Consider the following 16,905-nt stretch of genomic DNA (forward strand, 5'->3'; position numbering starts at 1 on the left):
TTCTTGGTCGACATTCTCAGCACATTTGTTGCAGCACCTTATTCCCGGACGATAAGGAACATTACCTGCCTTTCCAACAGCGTCCAGCACGGCATAAAGTCGAGAAGGTATCCCGTTTTTGTGGAGAGCTCGATAGTAGTTTTCCTGAGTAACCGAACACCGGTTGTTTCCCTCCTAATTTCGTCCCAGTGAACCCGGTAAACTATCGAACCAACTGGAAGTTCAGCGGCTCTGGCTAATCGAGGTGTCAAGAAGTAATGACGGCATCCGCATTTTCGTTTACCTAACCTTTTACCACACTTCTCGTTTTGCGAGGAACAACATTTTAACAACCGGACAACAACAACCACACACAACAAAACTTTTCTTTACAAGCGCGAGCAGGTCGCATCTTCGAGCATGGTTTTGGCACTTGGTGCAAGCACCAAACCCCTTGGTGCAAAGGTTTGAAAACAGCAAAATAAATTTACTCACCAGGAAAACGATTTTTTTGCGTAAGTTTGTTTCGTAACTCTTGAGTTTTGTTTTTAAACTTCGCGCGACGGGAGTTTTTTGTTTACGCAATAGGTTTTAATAGCTAACCGGAAATACGCTTTCTTAATTTTCTTTCCGTTAAATTCGCAAGAGAGGGAATTTGAATTTTTTGTGGTACTAATTTGATCAACTGTATATTTTTAACTTAAGACAAACCCAATGCGAAATCCAGGAGCGGCTAAAACAGCATATTGATTGCGTCGTGTCGTGCTGTACATGACATCGAGTAGCAGGAGAAATGGAGTTGATGTAGCATCTTGCTGTTTGAATGGCCCAAAAAGGTTATAGCTGATTTTAATAGATGGAGGGTAAGAGTGTTTGGTTTTGGCATCCGAATTTTGCTGAAGTTTTAGTTGTGTGTTCTGCGTGAAGTCGAAAATGGCTAATTTCTTGCTCATTTGCATATACGAAATATAGGTGTTCCAAACCTAAATGTTGTAGAGTGACTTGTGCTTATTTCGCATATCTCTGGCTTTTTACAGGAAGTTCTATGCCCATTTATATCAGGTGCACAACACGAACTTCGTTCGCTAAATTTTACAGTTTTTGCTGGCTGTCAAATTTGGGTCAAATTTACCAGAAAAACAAGGACCTGAGGGAGTGATGGAGAGTGGATCTCATATCTCCTATACCAAAACACTTGAAGAGCAAACCTTAGTATATTTATCCATAAGTCCACCTAACCTATCTATGATGTTAGTATGGAATGATTTGGCCGACCCCGATCTTTGACCACCTACCTGGTTTTCTCAGACAATAACTCTTAAAAAACGCTTGTAATGCCTAGCTTTAGACATAATAATCCTACCCTGGCTCAATTATTTGGCCAAGTACTAGCTCATACATAGAAACTACGAAACAGTTAAATCTTTAAAAATTAAGCCGTAAAATGCAAATGAACTTAAAATAGCTAAATACAATTGTTAATAACACAAGCGATACGCAGCCGATTTGTTCATTTGCATCCGGCATTCTGTTGTTCATTCTCGGTCACACAGCCCAGTGCAATTGCACAGTGCTGTGCACGGTAGTTCGGCTTAAACGCATTCGCATCATCCTGCACAACCTCTTTCTCTCTTTTAACCATATTTCAATAGTAGCTCCTGCCAGCGCTGTGTTACCTGAGGAATTGTCATCGACAAGGGCGTCCCTTATCATTAGCGACTTTCACCCAGCCCCATTCACTAGGACACGGAAACGGAGGAGACGGCACCAAGAAATTGCCTCAGCGGTGGCCAACCTGGTACATGGACCTCTTTGCATGTTGACGTAAGGCATCTGAGGTGGGGGAAATGGCTTCAATGTCTCTCCCTTTAGGTGTGAATAGGTCTCTCCGCGCATCATTTACTGTCATGCAAGTGCTGGTACGATCACACATGATTGTGACGTATCCCTCAAGAGAAGGCATCACCTCATCCACAACAGCCACCGTTGGAGCATTGCAAAGAGCTTGGAAAGCTGCCGTCACATCATCGAATGCGCGCCACGCTCCCCATGCTGTTTTTTGCCAAAGTGGGCAAAATATGACATTTGATCGCAATCTGTGAAAGCGTGGAATGCGACGAGAGCTTGTGACTTTTCTTTGTCAATACTACGGGATATGTCGTGTGCTGGCAAATATTTCAGGTTTTTACCAACAATTTCAATCCAAAGCTCTGATAACGAAATGTATTGGAAGTTTCCAACTTAAATGACTACAACATCCGTATCGACAGTGCTTACCATTTCTTTAGTGTACCCACGTCTTGCAGCATCAGCGGTATGTAGTAGGAGCCTCTTGTCGGCTTCTTCGCGCGCTCAGGGTGATAGATCTGCGGCGTCAGTTCTGTCATTGTTAAGGATAACTGTCTCATGTTTATTAGATACTACTTCTGCAAGGTCAGTTCCAATTGCGGTAAGCTGCTCGGCCTGATAATGGAAAAGTTCCTCTTTGTTCTCGTCAACTCCCTCAAGAAGGCTGTGCAATCTCCTGGCGTCCTGGTGTCCACTCTGACATGAAAGATAAAATTGGCCAGTGAAAAAGACACATTGTTTGCCAAATCGGCAAGGCCAACGATGAAATGTAAATTTGATTAACGAAATTACAAAGTTGCAAAGCCAACCACCAATGAATCGCTTGCTTCAAAAAATGAGTAGAAAAGGTCTCGCTTCTAACTTTTCCCCTATCATTCAGCAGTTTTCATGTCCAGAAAGGAAACAGAGTACTTCCTTTAAAACTCAGCAAGATCTAAAATTGCTGGAAAGTTGCCTAAGAAGAAAGAGCATAGCAGGGATAGCCGACGATTTTGCCGCGCTGGCGCGATTTTTATACATTTTAATCTTAGCCTTTGTTTTTACTAAACATGCGGCAATGATTCAAACCAACTTCGTCAATTCAAATCTTAAAAGACGTTTTTACCTTCATATGGTACTCCAGCCAAGTAATGAGAGCGATTGGCGAAAATATTTTCAAAAACTAACTGAGCGATGTGTTCAACTACCTCTACACTTGTGTGGGAATAGTCACTTGGCCAATTACGCTACTTTGTTGGTTTACTCATGCAAAGAAAAAAGTTTAAAATTTGTGGTAGATGAATTTTATTCCATTTTCGGTTACACAGTTAGAGACATATGAATCATAACGATCGTGGCTTTGAATCAGTTCAGTGAAAAAAAGGTGAAATATGGATCTCTTTTTCTTTCATCCCATTCTGCTTTCGGGAAAACCCATTCGATAGCCATCTAGATTTGTTTTGCTAGCCTTGTAACTCGAGAAGAAAAGAATTTAAAAAAAGTTAAAATAAAAAAAAACCAGGGCAACGTCACAGCCCTATATTGACATATTGTCATCGTATTGGTCTTGTTTCCTTGTTTTTTCTGAAATATATTTTCACCCCAAACCATCCATCAGTATCAGCGCAGTAAATTATTAGTTATGTTCTGATACTGTACGTGCAATCACGTGACCTGTCACGTGATTAACTGAAACGACTTCACGATCAAAGAAAAGCAAATATATTGAATGATTCTCCACTTTTGGAGGACTGTTGCTCTTTTGATGTAGGACTGTGGCTGCCACACGAGAAACAAAAGCTTCAGCCTCGTCTCCATGCAAGAATTTCAGTGGGCCACCTTAAACCCGTTGAAACTGCAATTATGGGATACTTCCCAAGTGGGTCCATAGCTAATATTGTTTAGTAGGTATGTCTCTATCTTTGTGCCAAATTTGGTGCTTTGACCATTATTTCTTCATATGTTTGCACCAATCTGCCGGACTATTACATTCCTATTAACATTAGTAAACTAATGTTTAAGCCTGGTTCACACTAGCGACATAGGGCGAAGTCACGCAAATGCAAATGAACATTTATGTCAATGTTTTATGTAGCAAGTTTGAACAACATATAAACATAATGACTTAGAAGAAACATAGTGACATAAGCATAACGAAAAAAATGGGGTTTTTTTTAAGGCATTTGCTATGTAATCTCCCACATTTTTCATCGCAGTAGACGTTGAATTGGCAATCTTCCACACGGTTACTGATTCCTTTGACGGATCTCAGCTTATTGACTTAAAAAAAGGCCTTCGACAATGCTAAGCATTCCCTTTTAATATTGCATAAGTTGGAACAGTATGGTATTAGGGGGTTCAGTCACGGTAAGTGGTTCTCCTTTTATTTCTCTGGACGAATTCAAGCAACTCAAGTTGGGTGTAATATTTCTAAACCTGAACAAGCGCTTTGTGATGCTCTTCAGGTTTCTGTCTATTGGCTGACGATACTTATTTGGTTTACGCAATTGGCTAACTGCAACTAAATCAGTGATCTTAAAACATTGAGAAATCAAGTTATGTTATTTTCCGCCCTTATCAAAGAATATTGATCGTAAGGTGAACTTCAGAATGTTTGACTATAATACAAACTTGTTTATTTCTTTAGACAGGAGAGTAGCTAAAGTGCATAAGTGAAATAATTGAGTCAAATACCATATTGGGTATATTACTTCGAAAATTAGTACCTAAATTAGTAACCAAGGGTGATCTCCCCTGAAAAGCTCTTACAAGCTTGCTGAGATCATCCTGCTACTAAATAAGTAACTGTAAATTCAATTGATGTAAGTAAGAAAAGTGGCAAAAATAAATAAAGTGAAGTGAAAGTAAATCGATAGGAATCATTGCATGACTAAGGGTGCGTTTTTTGGGAAAATCCAAAATGGATTTGTGATCTCAGATCATTCGGATCATGGTGCATCAAAGGAACCGACGAATCCTTGTCCAGAGTGGATTCGTTGGTTTCTTTAATTCATCATGATCAGAATGATCTGAGATCACAAATACATTTTTGGAGTCTGCCAAAAAAAAACGCACCCTTTAAGGAGATTTGTACTTACGCCTACTTAATAGCAAATCTCTCTGTGTCTGATCTTCCCTTTTGGTCGTGTAGTATAGTTTTACGGGGTCAAGCCGCTTAAACGCATCTCGAAAAACCCTAATTCTGCAAACAGGGTTCTTCGTTTGATTCATTTTTACACCCTACAGAGCTCATAATATTCCTCTACTTGTTCAGGCAAATATCATCCCTGTGAATATGCTCTATCTCAAAACGGTCTCCACCACTTTGCACAATCTGTGTAGTAACCTTACTTCACCCAACATCTCCCTTCTATTCACTTGTTCAAATACAATAAAAACATTAATACACCTGATTTTCATCCAATGACAATTTTTGCACCAAACAATCCTAAACAGTTAATTTTAAAAACCTTGCATTCTCTAGAATTAGAGCTAAGATTTGGAACATTACAGTATTCCACCTGCTATTCGAAAACTGTAAAAACATGATTTTAAGATAATACTGCACGATGTTCTACTTCAGGTTCTGTTACTTGAGGACACCTGTGTTCACACGCCCACTCTGATTTTCAAACCATCTCGATATTAATAGCTACTTCTTTTCTCAAAGCTATAAATGTACAATCCTAGACGTATATATGCATTTATTTATTTTATAAAATGTAATTACTTTCGATCTCTTTTATCGTACTGCTTCATTTATTTTAGTGTCCATGTCCCTTTAATGTACTGTATAATTCTTTTTCTCTTTCACTGCCCGCCTCGATTAGGTTTCGCTACTTGCGGTCCATTTTATTTAGCTTAAAAATCTGGTAACATATGATAAAGAATGATTATTTTTTATTGCTGTCTTTTCTTGTTCCTCGCATAGTCGCAGAGAGAGTCCTGGAACATTCTCAAACACTTGAAGGATCAGAATTAAAACTTGACAGGTTCATTCCAAAAGAGCCCCCTGAGGTAATCTAAAGAAAACAATGGATTATATTTCTTTTCTTACCGAGTTGAAATCACCGTGCTTTCATTTAATGCTTTCGCCACAGTAACAAGTTACAATGATAGTAAGAAATAACAACAGAATTAACTGATAGCAAATAAATCAAAAGTAAGTGGGGTTTGGTAGTGTGGCAGGGGCTGAAAGAACAGAACTTTCGTCCCAATTGCGACGTAACTCCCTCAAGGCAAGATTATCTGAAAATTACAGTAGTAGAAGGGTACACAATATACAATTAAACACAATCTCAATTAACGAAACGGAGGACTGTAAGTTTTTCGCTTACGCAGATAAAATTGGAGACTAGTTCATGATGAGTCATCCGCATCGTTACATTTTGGCTACATCTTTTCTTTGGATCTGTGTGTCGATGCTCGTTAACAAAGCAGGATAAGTTTTTTTTGTTCGTTTGTTTGTTTTTTCAAGTCCAACGCGTGTGATACTGAATGCCAGGTAAATGGTAATGGTAATGCATTTATATACCGCATTTTCTATTTATATATATTCAAATGCGGTTTACATCAGCATATGTCCATTAGCGACCTCATCCTATCCTCCCAACCCATAAAATCATGAAACAGCACAAAGACCAGACCAGCACACCGGGAACTCCATGCCCTACTCTTTGCGATTAGTGTGTGGGTTCTTTAACGTCCCACAGGGTTATGAACATTGAAGTGTTGTGAGACGGGGCCTACGGTTTATCGTCGTTATCCGAGAAGACTAGAAAGTCTAACCATTTGCAGATGTCATTACAAAGGGAGCACTTTCTCCTCTGTTATTTAAAGACCCTGAGTGTTGGTCCGGCCGGGCTTTGAACCCACGACCTCCCGCACGGTAGTCCGATGCTCAATCCACTGAGCTAACCGGTCGGCGGTTAGTATTCAACATACAGCAAACTTGTGAATATGACCCTTCAAAAACTAGCCCTCTTCCCTCCTCTTCAGTAGATTCACATTATTCCATGTCATTTTTGTAGGTTTTTCAGCAAGTTGAGGCACGAGTGAGCATTGATAAATTCCACATGCCACCTCAAGAATTTCAGAGCTTGCTCGAAATTCTTAAGGAAAACACAAAAGTGGTATGTCCCAAGAAACCCGAGAATCTCATTCTATCTGGAACGTTCAGCCAAATTGAAGCTGCAAACAAACTTCTTCAGTACTACATTAAGCTAAAAGAAGGGCATGAAGCCATTCATCATGGTGCTAATACCGATCAGATTCACCGAGGCCCCTCTCGCGGCTCAAATGAACTAGGCAGCGAGCCAACCTCCACCTCCATCGCCGAATCCAGCAAGTTCGAAGTTCAACCGAAGTTCATGAAATTACTGAAACAGGTCTACGAAGGGAACCTTCAAGACATAGCAGAAAGGTTTTCTGTGAAGATTGTTTGGGAGGAAAATGCGTCTGAAGTATGCATTTCTTCCAGAAAACAGTCGAGAAGCCACAACCGCTTTTCAGAAGGTTGTGAAGCATTCATTGACCTCTACCAGGAATTCTATCCGAAGATAAAACGTGTGGTAGTTGAACTTCCAAATGAAGCCAGTGAAAGTCGTATTCACGGGGCGATTAGCTTTGTCCAAAGGAATAATCCTGCGATCGTTGAAAAAGTAGAGAATAGCTTAGTGGTTTACGCAGAGAAAGATGGCATTAGCAGCTCAGTACATGCATTAAAGCAGACGCTTGGCCTAAGGGAAGACAGCAGTAGAAGAAAGACCAGACGCGGTCAGAGAAATGAGAGTTCCGTTGCACATGATCATTGCGAAGCACAGCAACCATTTTTCCCCTTGCCACAGCATTTAAAGGAAGTCCTAAAGAACGGAGTGGTGCTCTCATTATACCAGGGAGATATAACTGATGAGCAAGTGGACGCCATTGTCAATGCAGCCAACGAAAACCTTCAACATGGTGCTGGCGTCGCGGGTGCCATAGTACGGAAAGGAGGTCGTCAGATACAAGATGAGTCCAACCGATTAACAAAAACGTACGGACAGCTTGATGTCGGTGAAGCTACTTATACCAGTGGAGGTTTTCTTCCATGTCGTTACGTGATTCACGCGGTCGGTCCCAGATGGGGGGCACATGGGAGAGAGAAAAGCATACTCCTCCTTCGTCAAGCTTGTGTGCAAAGTCTCAGGTTGGCAGCGCGGTTAGAGCTTTCTTCGATTGCTCTTACGGCAATTAGTTCTGGTATTTTCGGCATGCCGAAAGACATCTGTGCTCACGTCATGTTCAAAGCGGTAGAAGAGTTTAGCGCGAGTAATGACGCCGAATTTAGCACTCTTCGTGAGGTGCGCATGGTCATCATTGATGAACCAACCATCAGCGTCTTCCAAAAAGAATTTGTCAAACGCTACCTTTCCAAAGAGGCATCACCAGGAACGGTGACCAACCAGCATCGTACATCTCACGAGGAAAGAGAAACTTCCCATGCCAACAAGAATCAAGATCCGCAGAATTCTAGCGGAGATAATTCAGTTGATTCATCGGGACGAACGCAGACTGTAGATGACAAGTCATCCGATGCAAAGTCCGAGCAGGACGACGAGTTAGAGTCACCAAGAGAACAAACTGCACAAGACGAAGATGACAACAATCAACGTGACGTATCTGACAGTATCAAAGAAAGGCCAATTTCCAACCAAGGCACTGAAAATACCAACAGAGCCATACCCTCCAGTGTTAAAAGTCCAGAAACAGAACAAGAAGGAGTCGATTGCGAACCAAAGGACGATAATTCTGCTTCGGTTGAAAACTCGCATAAAGATTACGAACGTACTCATTCTAAGAATCCATCTAGTAGAGGGCGAGGTTATTTTGCTCCTACATTTTGTGAAAGAGGCAAGTCAACGCCAAATGGGAGCTTCCATTTGCAAGAACAAAATGTCGATGCTGTGAGAGGAAGAGGTTTCACGTCCAAAACTGCAACTACCACATCCTCACCACCTGGTCTTACCGTTACGGACGAGGGAAAACACCTTACACGAAATCTCTGTAATCGTGTGAAAGAGGATCCAAAGGCTAATGGTGGCGAGTCATTTGAATACAAGAAAGAGACAGAGATAGCTAAATCCAAAACGAATTCTTTGCTGGAAGGCAGCAAATCTCAAGGATCTGAAAATCAAAAACGGAATATTGACAAAGTAGACGCCACTGACGAATCCGAAGAAAAAAGTCCAAAAGAACAAAAACCAGCAGTTCAGTCAAATGCATACCAAGGGAACGCCGCTGGAGACGCTATCACATCTGAAAAAAATATTGCTGACATGGTGAAAATCATAGAACAATCACCTGAGAGATCTGAAGCTGAAGAGGATATGAAACTCTCAACCACTGAAAAGGCAACGAACGTTGAACCTCCACACGATCAATCCGTAAAGGAACACACACACATTTACGGGGACGTAACGGGTATACCAGACCCCAATTGTGACGCGACTTCACATGATCCAGTAAATAAAATCTCCCAGACCACGGGGAAAGAAGTAGAGGCAGTGATTCAAGGTTCGGCTAAAGGTGATCATTCACTTTCGCGCAGCCCCAATCATTCTTCCGATCTCAAAGCCTCTCCACAAGCCGTCAACAAAGTAAATAAAGACGCTGTGGGAGAAAGCAGAAATGCCCAGGGAAGTCCCAATGGAGAGCCTGGCACAGGTACAAAGGCTTGTTTCTTATTTTTTCCTTCTTTTTGCGTGTGTTTATTGTAGTCCTTAGTCCTTTGAGTAGGTGTGTGCCTAAATCACTATACCTTCTTCAGTGTGCGGAGTTCCAATTGCCATTCTGGCTCTGCTGTTATTATTTTTCCACTTCTCTGTTGAATTCTCTCCAGACTAATTGCCATATAATGATTGCTTAGACCAAGGAAATTCCGCCAACGACAATCCTTTAAGCAGCCGATAAATCTCACCGCTTTTGATTCTTCAGAGTACAGCTTAACAGTAGTCCAATGATTATACATATGCACGTGTTACTGATATGATTTCAGGTCCAGTAACACTTGAGATGGATAGCACTAGTGAAATGGGCGAACCAAAATGTTTGATTTGGTTGAATTTAAGCAAAAATCCTGTTCACCCACAATGTGTACGGCGCCACTACTATTGCAACAGCTGCCTAACGCATCTTCCTGAGAAGAAGAATATATGTCCACAGTGCGAGAAGAAGGGCCCTCTCAAAGGAAACCAACCCATTGGGATTATGACCTGGACTACGGAGACACAGCGTTCCCTTCCTGGATACCAGGATTGTGGAATTATTAACGTCAATTTTAGTTTAGGCAATGGAATTCAAGGTATTTTACGTTTGGATATTAATAACTAAAATATGTAGTCCTTTGAGCTAAAGCAAAACAGCAAAGTTATTTGGTTGACCAGGAGTGCTTACCATTCGCACAAACCACCTGGATGGAAATTTTCGGCATAAATACGAAATGATTTCGCTTGTCTTGACAGAAGATGGATAACATGCAAAATGTATGAACATCAGCTGTAAATCCCAAGGGGTGTAATAAAAATGCTTCTCTTTGGCCATTTGATTTTCCAAGTGGAATTTCCGAGTTTTTCATGTAAATGGTAAGCATCCCAGTAACTGAATCGCTCTTATTAACTTATTAATTTGAGGGAACTTGACTCAGTTTGGTCGTTCCCGTCCTCCTTCTCAGCCTTAACAAAATTCCAAAGTACGAAACTAATTGTTCTTTCATTCAATTTTTTGTCAGTTTGCATAACGAAGTTGTTTGTCATTACCATCTGCACAATGAGATATTTAATTTTTAAAGGATGGTAGTTTTATATATTAAAATATATGTAATGAATACAGTATTGCAGGTATCACTCTACTTTAACTTGTTTTTACTTGCTTCTTACAGCATTGAAATTACAACTGAATATATTGTATTAAAGAAACAAACAACGCGTGGAGTGCATTTTTGTTTTATATGCAAGCGGAATGTTTTAAGAACATGAGAGAGAGGTGTCCCGAGAAGCATAAGCCGTAGGTGTATGCTTCTTGCGTTTCTCCAGTGTTTATATAATCCAACAGTACACAACGATTATGTATCTTTATATTTCTTCTATTAAGTGTGCCCACATTATATAGGACCTTTTAGAGTGCGTGGGCTGTCGATGAAATTTAATGACATTTTTACCTCTTCGTCTTCTTGAATATATTTCTAAACACGGTTTTAGTAATCTTTTTTTACTTCAGCCTAGCTTTTACACTACTTCCTTAATAAAATGTCTCAGTTAAGATAACGTTTTTAACTTTGGCTGCGTAGCCTGTATGCATCGTAACAAGAAGGCATACACGGGAATGGAAACGTAACCATTGTTCCAAAAAATAGACTTCTTTGTTGCAACACATAGGGAAAAGTCTAGCAATCAAAATGACATTCCATTACGGCCTTCATCGCTGAATATGACTACTGTTAAACCTAATAACGTATGTGACCAGTGAAAGAACGTATATTTATCAGGGGTGCGGTAACACAAACTAAGAATACGATTCTTTCACCTCAACTGTAGGTCCAGAACATCCCAATCCCGGAAAACCTCATAGAGGCTTAGAATTTTATGCCTTCCTCCCTAACAACAAAGATGGAAAAAAGGTATGCGATCTCTTAAAGAGGGCGTTTGATGCAAGAATGCTTTTTACCATTGGAACTTCACCCGCTACTAAAGAGGAGAATGTGATCGTGTGCAATGGCATCGAACTGAAGACCAGTGAAAGTGGAGGCCCAGCTAAGTAAGTTTTACTTTTGTATTCCCACAGTCACCTGGCTAAATGGAAACAGTTTTATTCTATATCGTTTTATTATTTTATTGTCTTTTGCTAATTGTGGCATACCTGTAGACTAGCTGTTGCAGGTTGTACTAAACCATTGCTAAGCGTATGTTTCTCACGTTAAATAAAGTAACTTATCTAATTTTTCTAATAACAGGCGAAGGGCTCGGGACGTAACCGAACTACACTGCTTTTAAGATCATTTTCGTTGTTTTCCGGGCTCAGACTTGCGGAATTTTTCACGTGTTTTTTCGTCCTTCAATGTTTCCTAAACTGAGGAGTTGAAGGCCACATGCAAAACATACCACAAACTGCAGTAATTTAAAAAACAAAAAGCGATGTAAAAAGGGCTATGGGTTGTGCCTTGATACATTCAATATCTCTACAATGGTATAAAACCTCAAAGCATGACCGCTTCGTGGCTTCCCTGCTATTCTTGTTAGAAGTATTGTAGATTGAATTGGACCCATTGTTCGTATAAAGTTGACAGTAACAAGAGCCTCAGTTTTTTTTTTTTTATTTATTTATTTTTTTTTACAGTGATATGCTATTATCTGACCAGTTAATAGTCAGTTCTTTTAAAACGACGATGTCGAAATTATTCATGTCCTTTCTACTTAAATAATTTAGGTAATCCTCTTTACTCTCCTTGCAGCTGTGGCTATCCAGACCCCAGCTACCTTAATCGAGTGAAGCGTCAGCTAGCAGAAAAGGGAATAACAAAGCTTCATCCGTCAGCGATGTCTACCAGAGTTTGCTCTTACGTGTAGACAGTGTAGATACATTTTACTAACGACTTTCCCCAAGCTAGCTAAGTATGACAAGTGGAGCTGTGGTCATACGCTAGTACCTAACTTGAGATTAGTCTAGAAAAAAAAAGAAGAGGAAAGTCTTCTTTATTTAAGGGGGGATTACACCTAAACGCCATTTTTCCGCCACTTGACATGGCTTTAATGGAAATATCTCGATCACGTTTCAAACAATCCAAAAACCCTATCATCATCCCGTGAAACTTTGTTGTGGGGTATTTTGTGAATTTTTGGGTTATTTTTGAATGTATTTGAGAGGAGCAGTTTTTCTAGAAGGATTGGTAAAATTAAGAGAAATAAGAAATATTGAAGATTTAGTGAAGTTTTAAAATTAGAATTTGTAGTTAATAATTAGACGGACACCAAGTTAGCCCCCTAGCAACCTGGGGTGCTCTTGCGTGGGTATCAACTTCTGTTGGTGTTCCAAAAATCATTTTTGTTCTTCTATCTCTTCTTAAAACCTCGTCAAATTTCATTTAAATTCAGGTGTAATGCCCCCTTAAGAATGCATGCTTTGAGATCTTGCTATTATTTTAAAGTAGCATTTAACCAAGAGCCCTCGTGCACACTTTTTTTAATAATAAAATCAGAATACAATCCGATTTGGTTTTTAAAGATAGAACGAAATTGCAACAAGAGTCACTCTCGTTCCCGATGGCTGCCAAGCATGGTCTCTTGTTCTAACCGAACATAGAAGCGGAAGAAAAAAGTAATGACAGACCACAACTCCCCCTACACGAACAAATGTGCCGAGGATTCTGTTATCTCTGCCTGCGTAGTTTGAATTGCGAAAAGGATAGATTCTTTATAAAAACAAACAATGTGTAAAGAGTATCCCTTGTGCACCGTAATCCATGGCAGGAGATCGATGTCCAGGGCATATATCGATTTACTTTGTACTATGTCATACATGTAAAACCATTTGGGTGACAGAGACAGGATACTGGGGCCAAAACAGATCGAGAGCTTGGCCAGCAATAAGCAACAATAAAAAGAGCTTGTGTTCGCTTCCTCTAAACGCAGTCGGATTGATTTGATTGCGATTTATTTGATTGAGTGATGTATTAAAATCCCGCAGTCTAACCTTTCGTACATAAGTTCCTAGAACGCATAGATAATGGGAACTGAGCCAGTTAGTCCGCGACGAGAGATCGTAAGTCTACGTACCTTTTATAGCGAGTATAGCAAGGGAAAGAAATCCGGTGTCTCGGACAAGAGCTTTCTTAAGGAAGAGGACCAGACGTGTTCTTCTTAGTTTTCTATTATTTGAGGATATCGATTAAAATCAGTAGATTGAACAAAACTCATTGAACAAATCTTTTACTGTATTGCCTTCAAGCGATGTTTGAGCAGAAAATAATTCTTTTTGGTTAGTAAGAACCCTTTTTCACTCCTTATGATTAAGGACGTTCGCCCGAAACTCTCCTCAAACTCAGCAGATATATATTGGTAAAGCTTTTTCTTTGAAATAGTGAATGACTTGTGCCTGAAATGTGGGGGTGCGGGGGAAACTAACCACGTTAGTTTTTAAGATCATCGGTATAGTAGACCACTGTGTTTATAAAAGCTTTGGTGTTTGATGCGCAACTGTTTACCATGTTTTACGTCAAAAATAAGAGGAAATGAGCTTCTCTAGCCAAGAACTCTCGATTAGTCGAAATCCAACAGGCCAATAAAATAAATATTTGCAACTTTTTTATGTCACCTTTCGGAATAATAATTTCCAGTCGTGCTTAAATGTGAGTAGGGAACGCGGAATGACCAAAAACTCCTCACACCCAGAAATTTTTTTTTTGCGTCTTGTTTCTTATGTTTTGTAATGTTTTTTTGATTGATTGGTTGATTGATTGATTGATTGGTTGATTGATTGATTGATTGATTGATTGATTGATTGATTGATTGATTGATTGATTGATTGATTGATTGATTGATTTTTTACGTGGTAGGTAAGAGCCATTGCTCGATGCTTACCGTGAGCCAGGCGGTTTAAAATTTTATGTTGAAAGACTGTTTTCCCTGTAACAAATAGAACGATTCGTCCGAACGGAATGTTCCTGGAGAAGAGGAATACCTAGGAAGATATTATCCTTTGCTCCCTTTTAACAAAACGACCGCAATTTTTTGTAGTGAATTTCGGCATTTGTTTTACCTCAACATCTACGAATCTCGCTTGCCTTCCCGGTATTCGGCATAAATATCAAACGGTACACCTCATTCCCGTTCCATTTCCTTCAGTAAAAAGTCCATTACCTTGTTTATCCTAAAATTCAATTCAAAAGGAAAGCCGAGAGGTCCTTGGTATAAGCGTGGCTCAACTTCCGCTTTTCCAAGAATTGCTCTCCTCCATTTTCTAGAATTGTTCGCTTTGTGTTAAAAAGCCATGGCTCGAAGTATTTCGACGATGTTAAGAAGGAACTGGAATGCTCTGTGTGCCAGGAGCAGTTTAGTGAGATTAAAGAACCGAAGATACTGAAATGTCTCCACACCTTCTGTAAGACGTGTTTGGAAGCTTGGTTGCGACACCAGCGTGAAGGAGAATTGAGTTGCCCGACGTGCCGTCATATCACCGAATGTCCTAACAACGACATAAACAGGTTGCCATCTAACCAGGCGTGTAGCTAAGGTTTCGATAGGGGTGTTCGTTGAGCCCCAAATCTTGCTGAGCGCCAGAGACGCTCTTACTAGGGGGTATCCGGGGGCATGCTCCCCCGTAAAGTTTTGAAAATTTAGGTTCCCAGAAACCTCATTTCCATCATTTTGAGAACCATTTTAGGCCAATCACAACTTTGTTTTACAGCAGCTTTTTAAGCTATATACATAATTTTGACGGCATAATTGTTTCAACTTAAACAAGAAAGTTCTGATAGCTATTCGATCTGCTGATAGTTATACACCAAGCTGGTAAACTGCATCATTCTCGGGTGTAAGCCTTCGAACAAATTGACTATCTCGTCAAGTTTGACAGGTATATCATATTTGATATGCATTAGAGCCAGGACGGACAGCCTACTCTCTCCCATGGTACACCTCATGTAGTTGTTCAACCTCCACATTGCGCTTATGGAGCGTTCACATTCACAAGTGAATGTTCTCAGGCAAACTTGTACGTAATTGCGCGTGAAACTCAACAAGGCTTGAACTATTAAGTTTGAAGTAAATCGCATTCAGAGGACAAAACGTATCGCAAAGCATGCTTTTCTATGGCATTTTCGGGCGGATGCGGTTTTACCGCAAAAATGAAACGTCATTAAAATTATTAATCTCCAAGGGTTCTTGACAATTTTTATTTTACTGAGGAAAAGACAAGGCCTAAAGAACGGGTTTATATCTCTATTTTTCTTTGTTTGATGTATTTCGACCACAGAACTTTATTTGAAAGTTTTTCTTCTGCCATTATTGATCTTCAAAGGGGCTTCCTTCGAATTACCCCTCGAATCCCCCCTCCTACGCGCCTGCTAACCTCTTCTGCAAGCAGTTGGTCGAAGTTGTGGAGGCTTACAGCGGATAGGGCCAAGATGATTCACCGCAGTGTGGGAACTGAGAGGAAAAAAAATCAATAAAATTTTATTGTTTTGATTGTAACTGCTTCTTGTGTGAAGATTGTGCCGAGGCGCACAAAAAATGGAAAACCTTCGGGGATCATCATATTAAAGAAATTGGAAAGTTTAACTCAAGAGATGTTCAAGATTACGCTCGGAAGACAAACGTTTGTAGGAAGCATGAAGATGAATTGAGGTATTATTGCGATCACTGCAAAATGTCGCGACCGCGCCATTTTGGAACATTACAACCACAACAAAATTTCCTTTGAGCAAGGGCTTGAAAAGAAGAAGTCAGAAATTACTTTTAAAATGGAAGAAGTTCAGGTAGTAAGCTGTCGTTTGAAGAGCCACAAGGAAACCCTGGAGAAACAACGAGTAAGAGTGGAAAACAGCATCGATCAAGCGACTGATGAAGTCCGTCGAGTCGCTAAACACTTCATAAGTTTGATTCACCAGCATGAATCAACGATGACTGAAGAGTTACTGAGGCGGAAACAAAGTCTTCAAACTGAAGTTTCGACTCAAATGAGCGCCGTGGACGAGAAACTGATGGATATAAATGGCAGCTTGGAATTTGGCAAAGATATTCTCGAGCGAAATAACCTACCTGAGATTTTAAACGTTGAAGAAACATTAGAACGAAGGTTTAAAGAACTTTTATCATAGTCAGAAATCAGTCCCGTCAAGATGAATTACTTTAAGGTTAAGTACGTGCTAACTGATTTGTCTAACATACGCAATGAATTAGAAGGGCTAGTTGTCACAAATACTCATCCCTCATTATCGATTGCGGAAGGCAAGGTTTTGACAGATGGTTTGCAAGGCAAAGATTGCACTTTTAAAATTGTCACAAAGGATTGGCAAGGCCAGACAACTTACAGTGAAATTGACGAAGTAGATGTTGACATCCAGTCGCT

The 16,905-nt window shown here is 40.1% G+C and overlaps 2 protein-coding genes across 2 annotated transcripts in view; both read left to right on the forward strand.

Annotated features, from left to right (window-relative positions):
* The window catches only part of LOC146473646 (uncharacterized), a 31,426-nt gene extending 17,284 nt beyond the window's left edge, over positions 1-14,142 (forward strand). The window contains exons 2-6 of the mRNA XM_085118343.1: positions 5,738-5,823; positions 6,837-9,510; positions 9,842-10,147; positions 11,379-11,598; positions 12,293-14,142. Of these exons, the coding sequence (XP_084974469.1) occupies positions 5,738-5,823; positions 6,837-9,510; positions 9,842-10,147; positions 11,379-11,598; positions 12,293-12,407 (3,401 nt within the window). The 3' untranslated portion in view covers positions 12,408-14,142. The remainder of the gene's footprint in view (positions 1-5,737; positions 5,824-6,836; positions 9,511-9,841; positions 10,148-11,378; positions 11,599-12,292) is intronic.
* LOC146473643 (E3 ubiquitin-protein ligase TRIM45-like) overlaps positions 1-16,905 on the forward strand; it is a 70,111-nt gene that overhangs the window by 47,355 nt on the left and 5,851 nt on the right. The gene's annotated exons all lie outside the window — the stretch shown is intronic.

Source organism: Pavona decussata, unplaced genomic scaffold, assembly GCF_977016875.1.
Source record: "Pavona decussata unplaced genomic scaffold, jaPavDecu1.1 SCAFFOLD_93, whole genome shotgun sequence".
Lineage (NCBI taxonomy): Eukaryota > Metazoa > Cnidaria > Anthozoa > Scleractinia > Agariciidae > Pavona > Pavona decussata.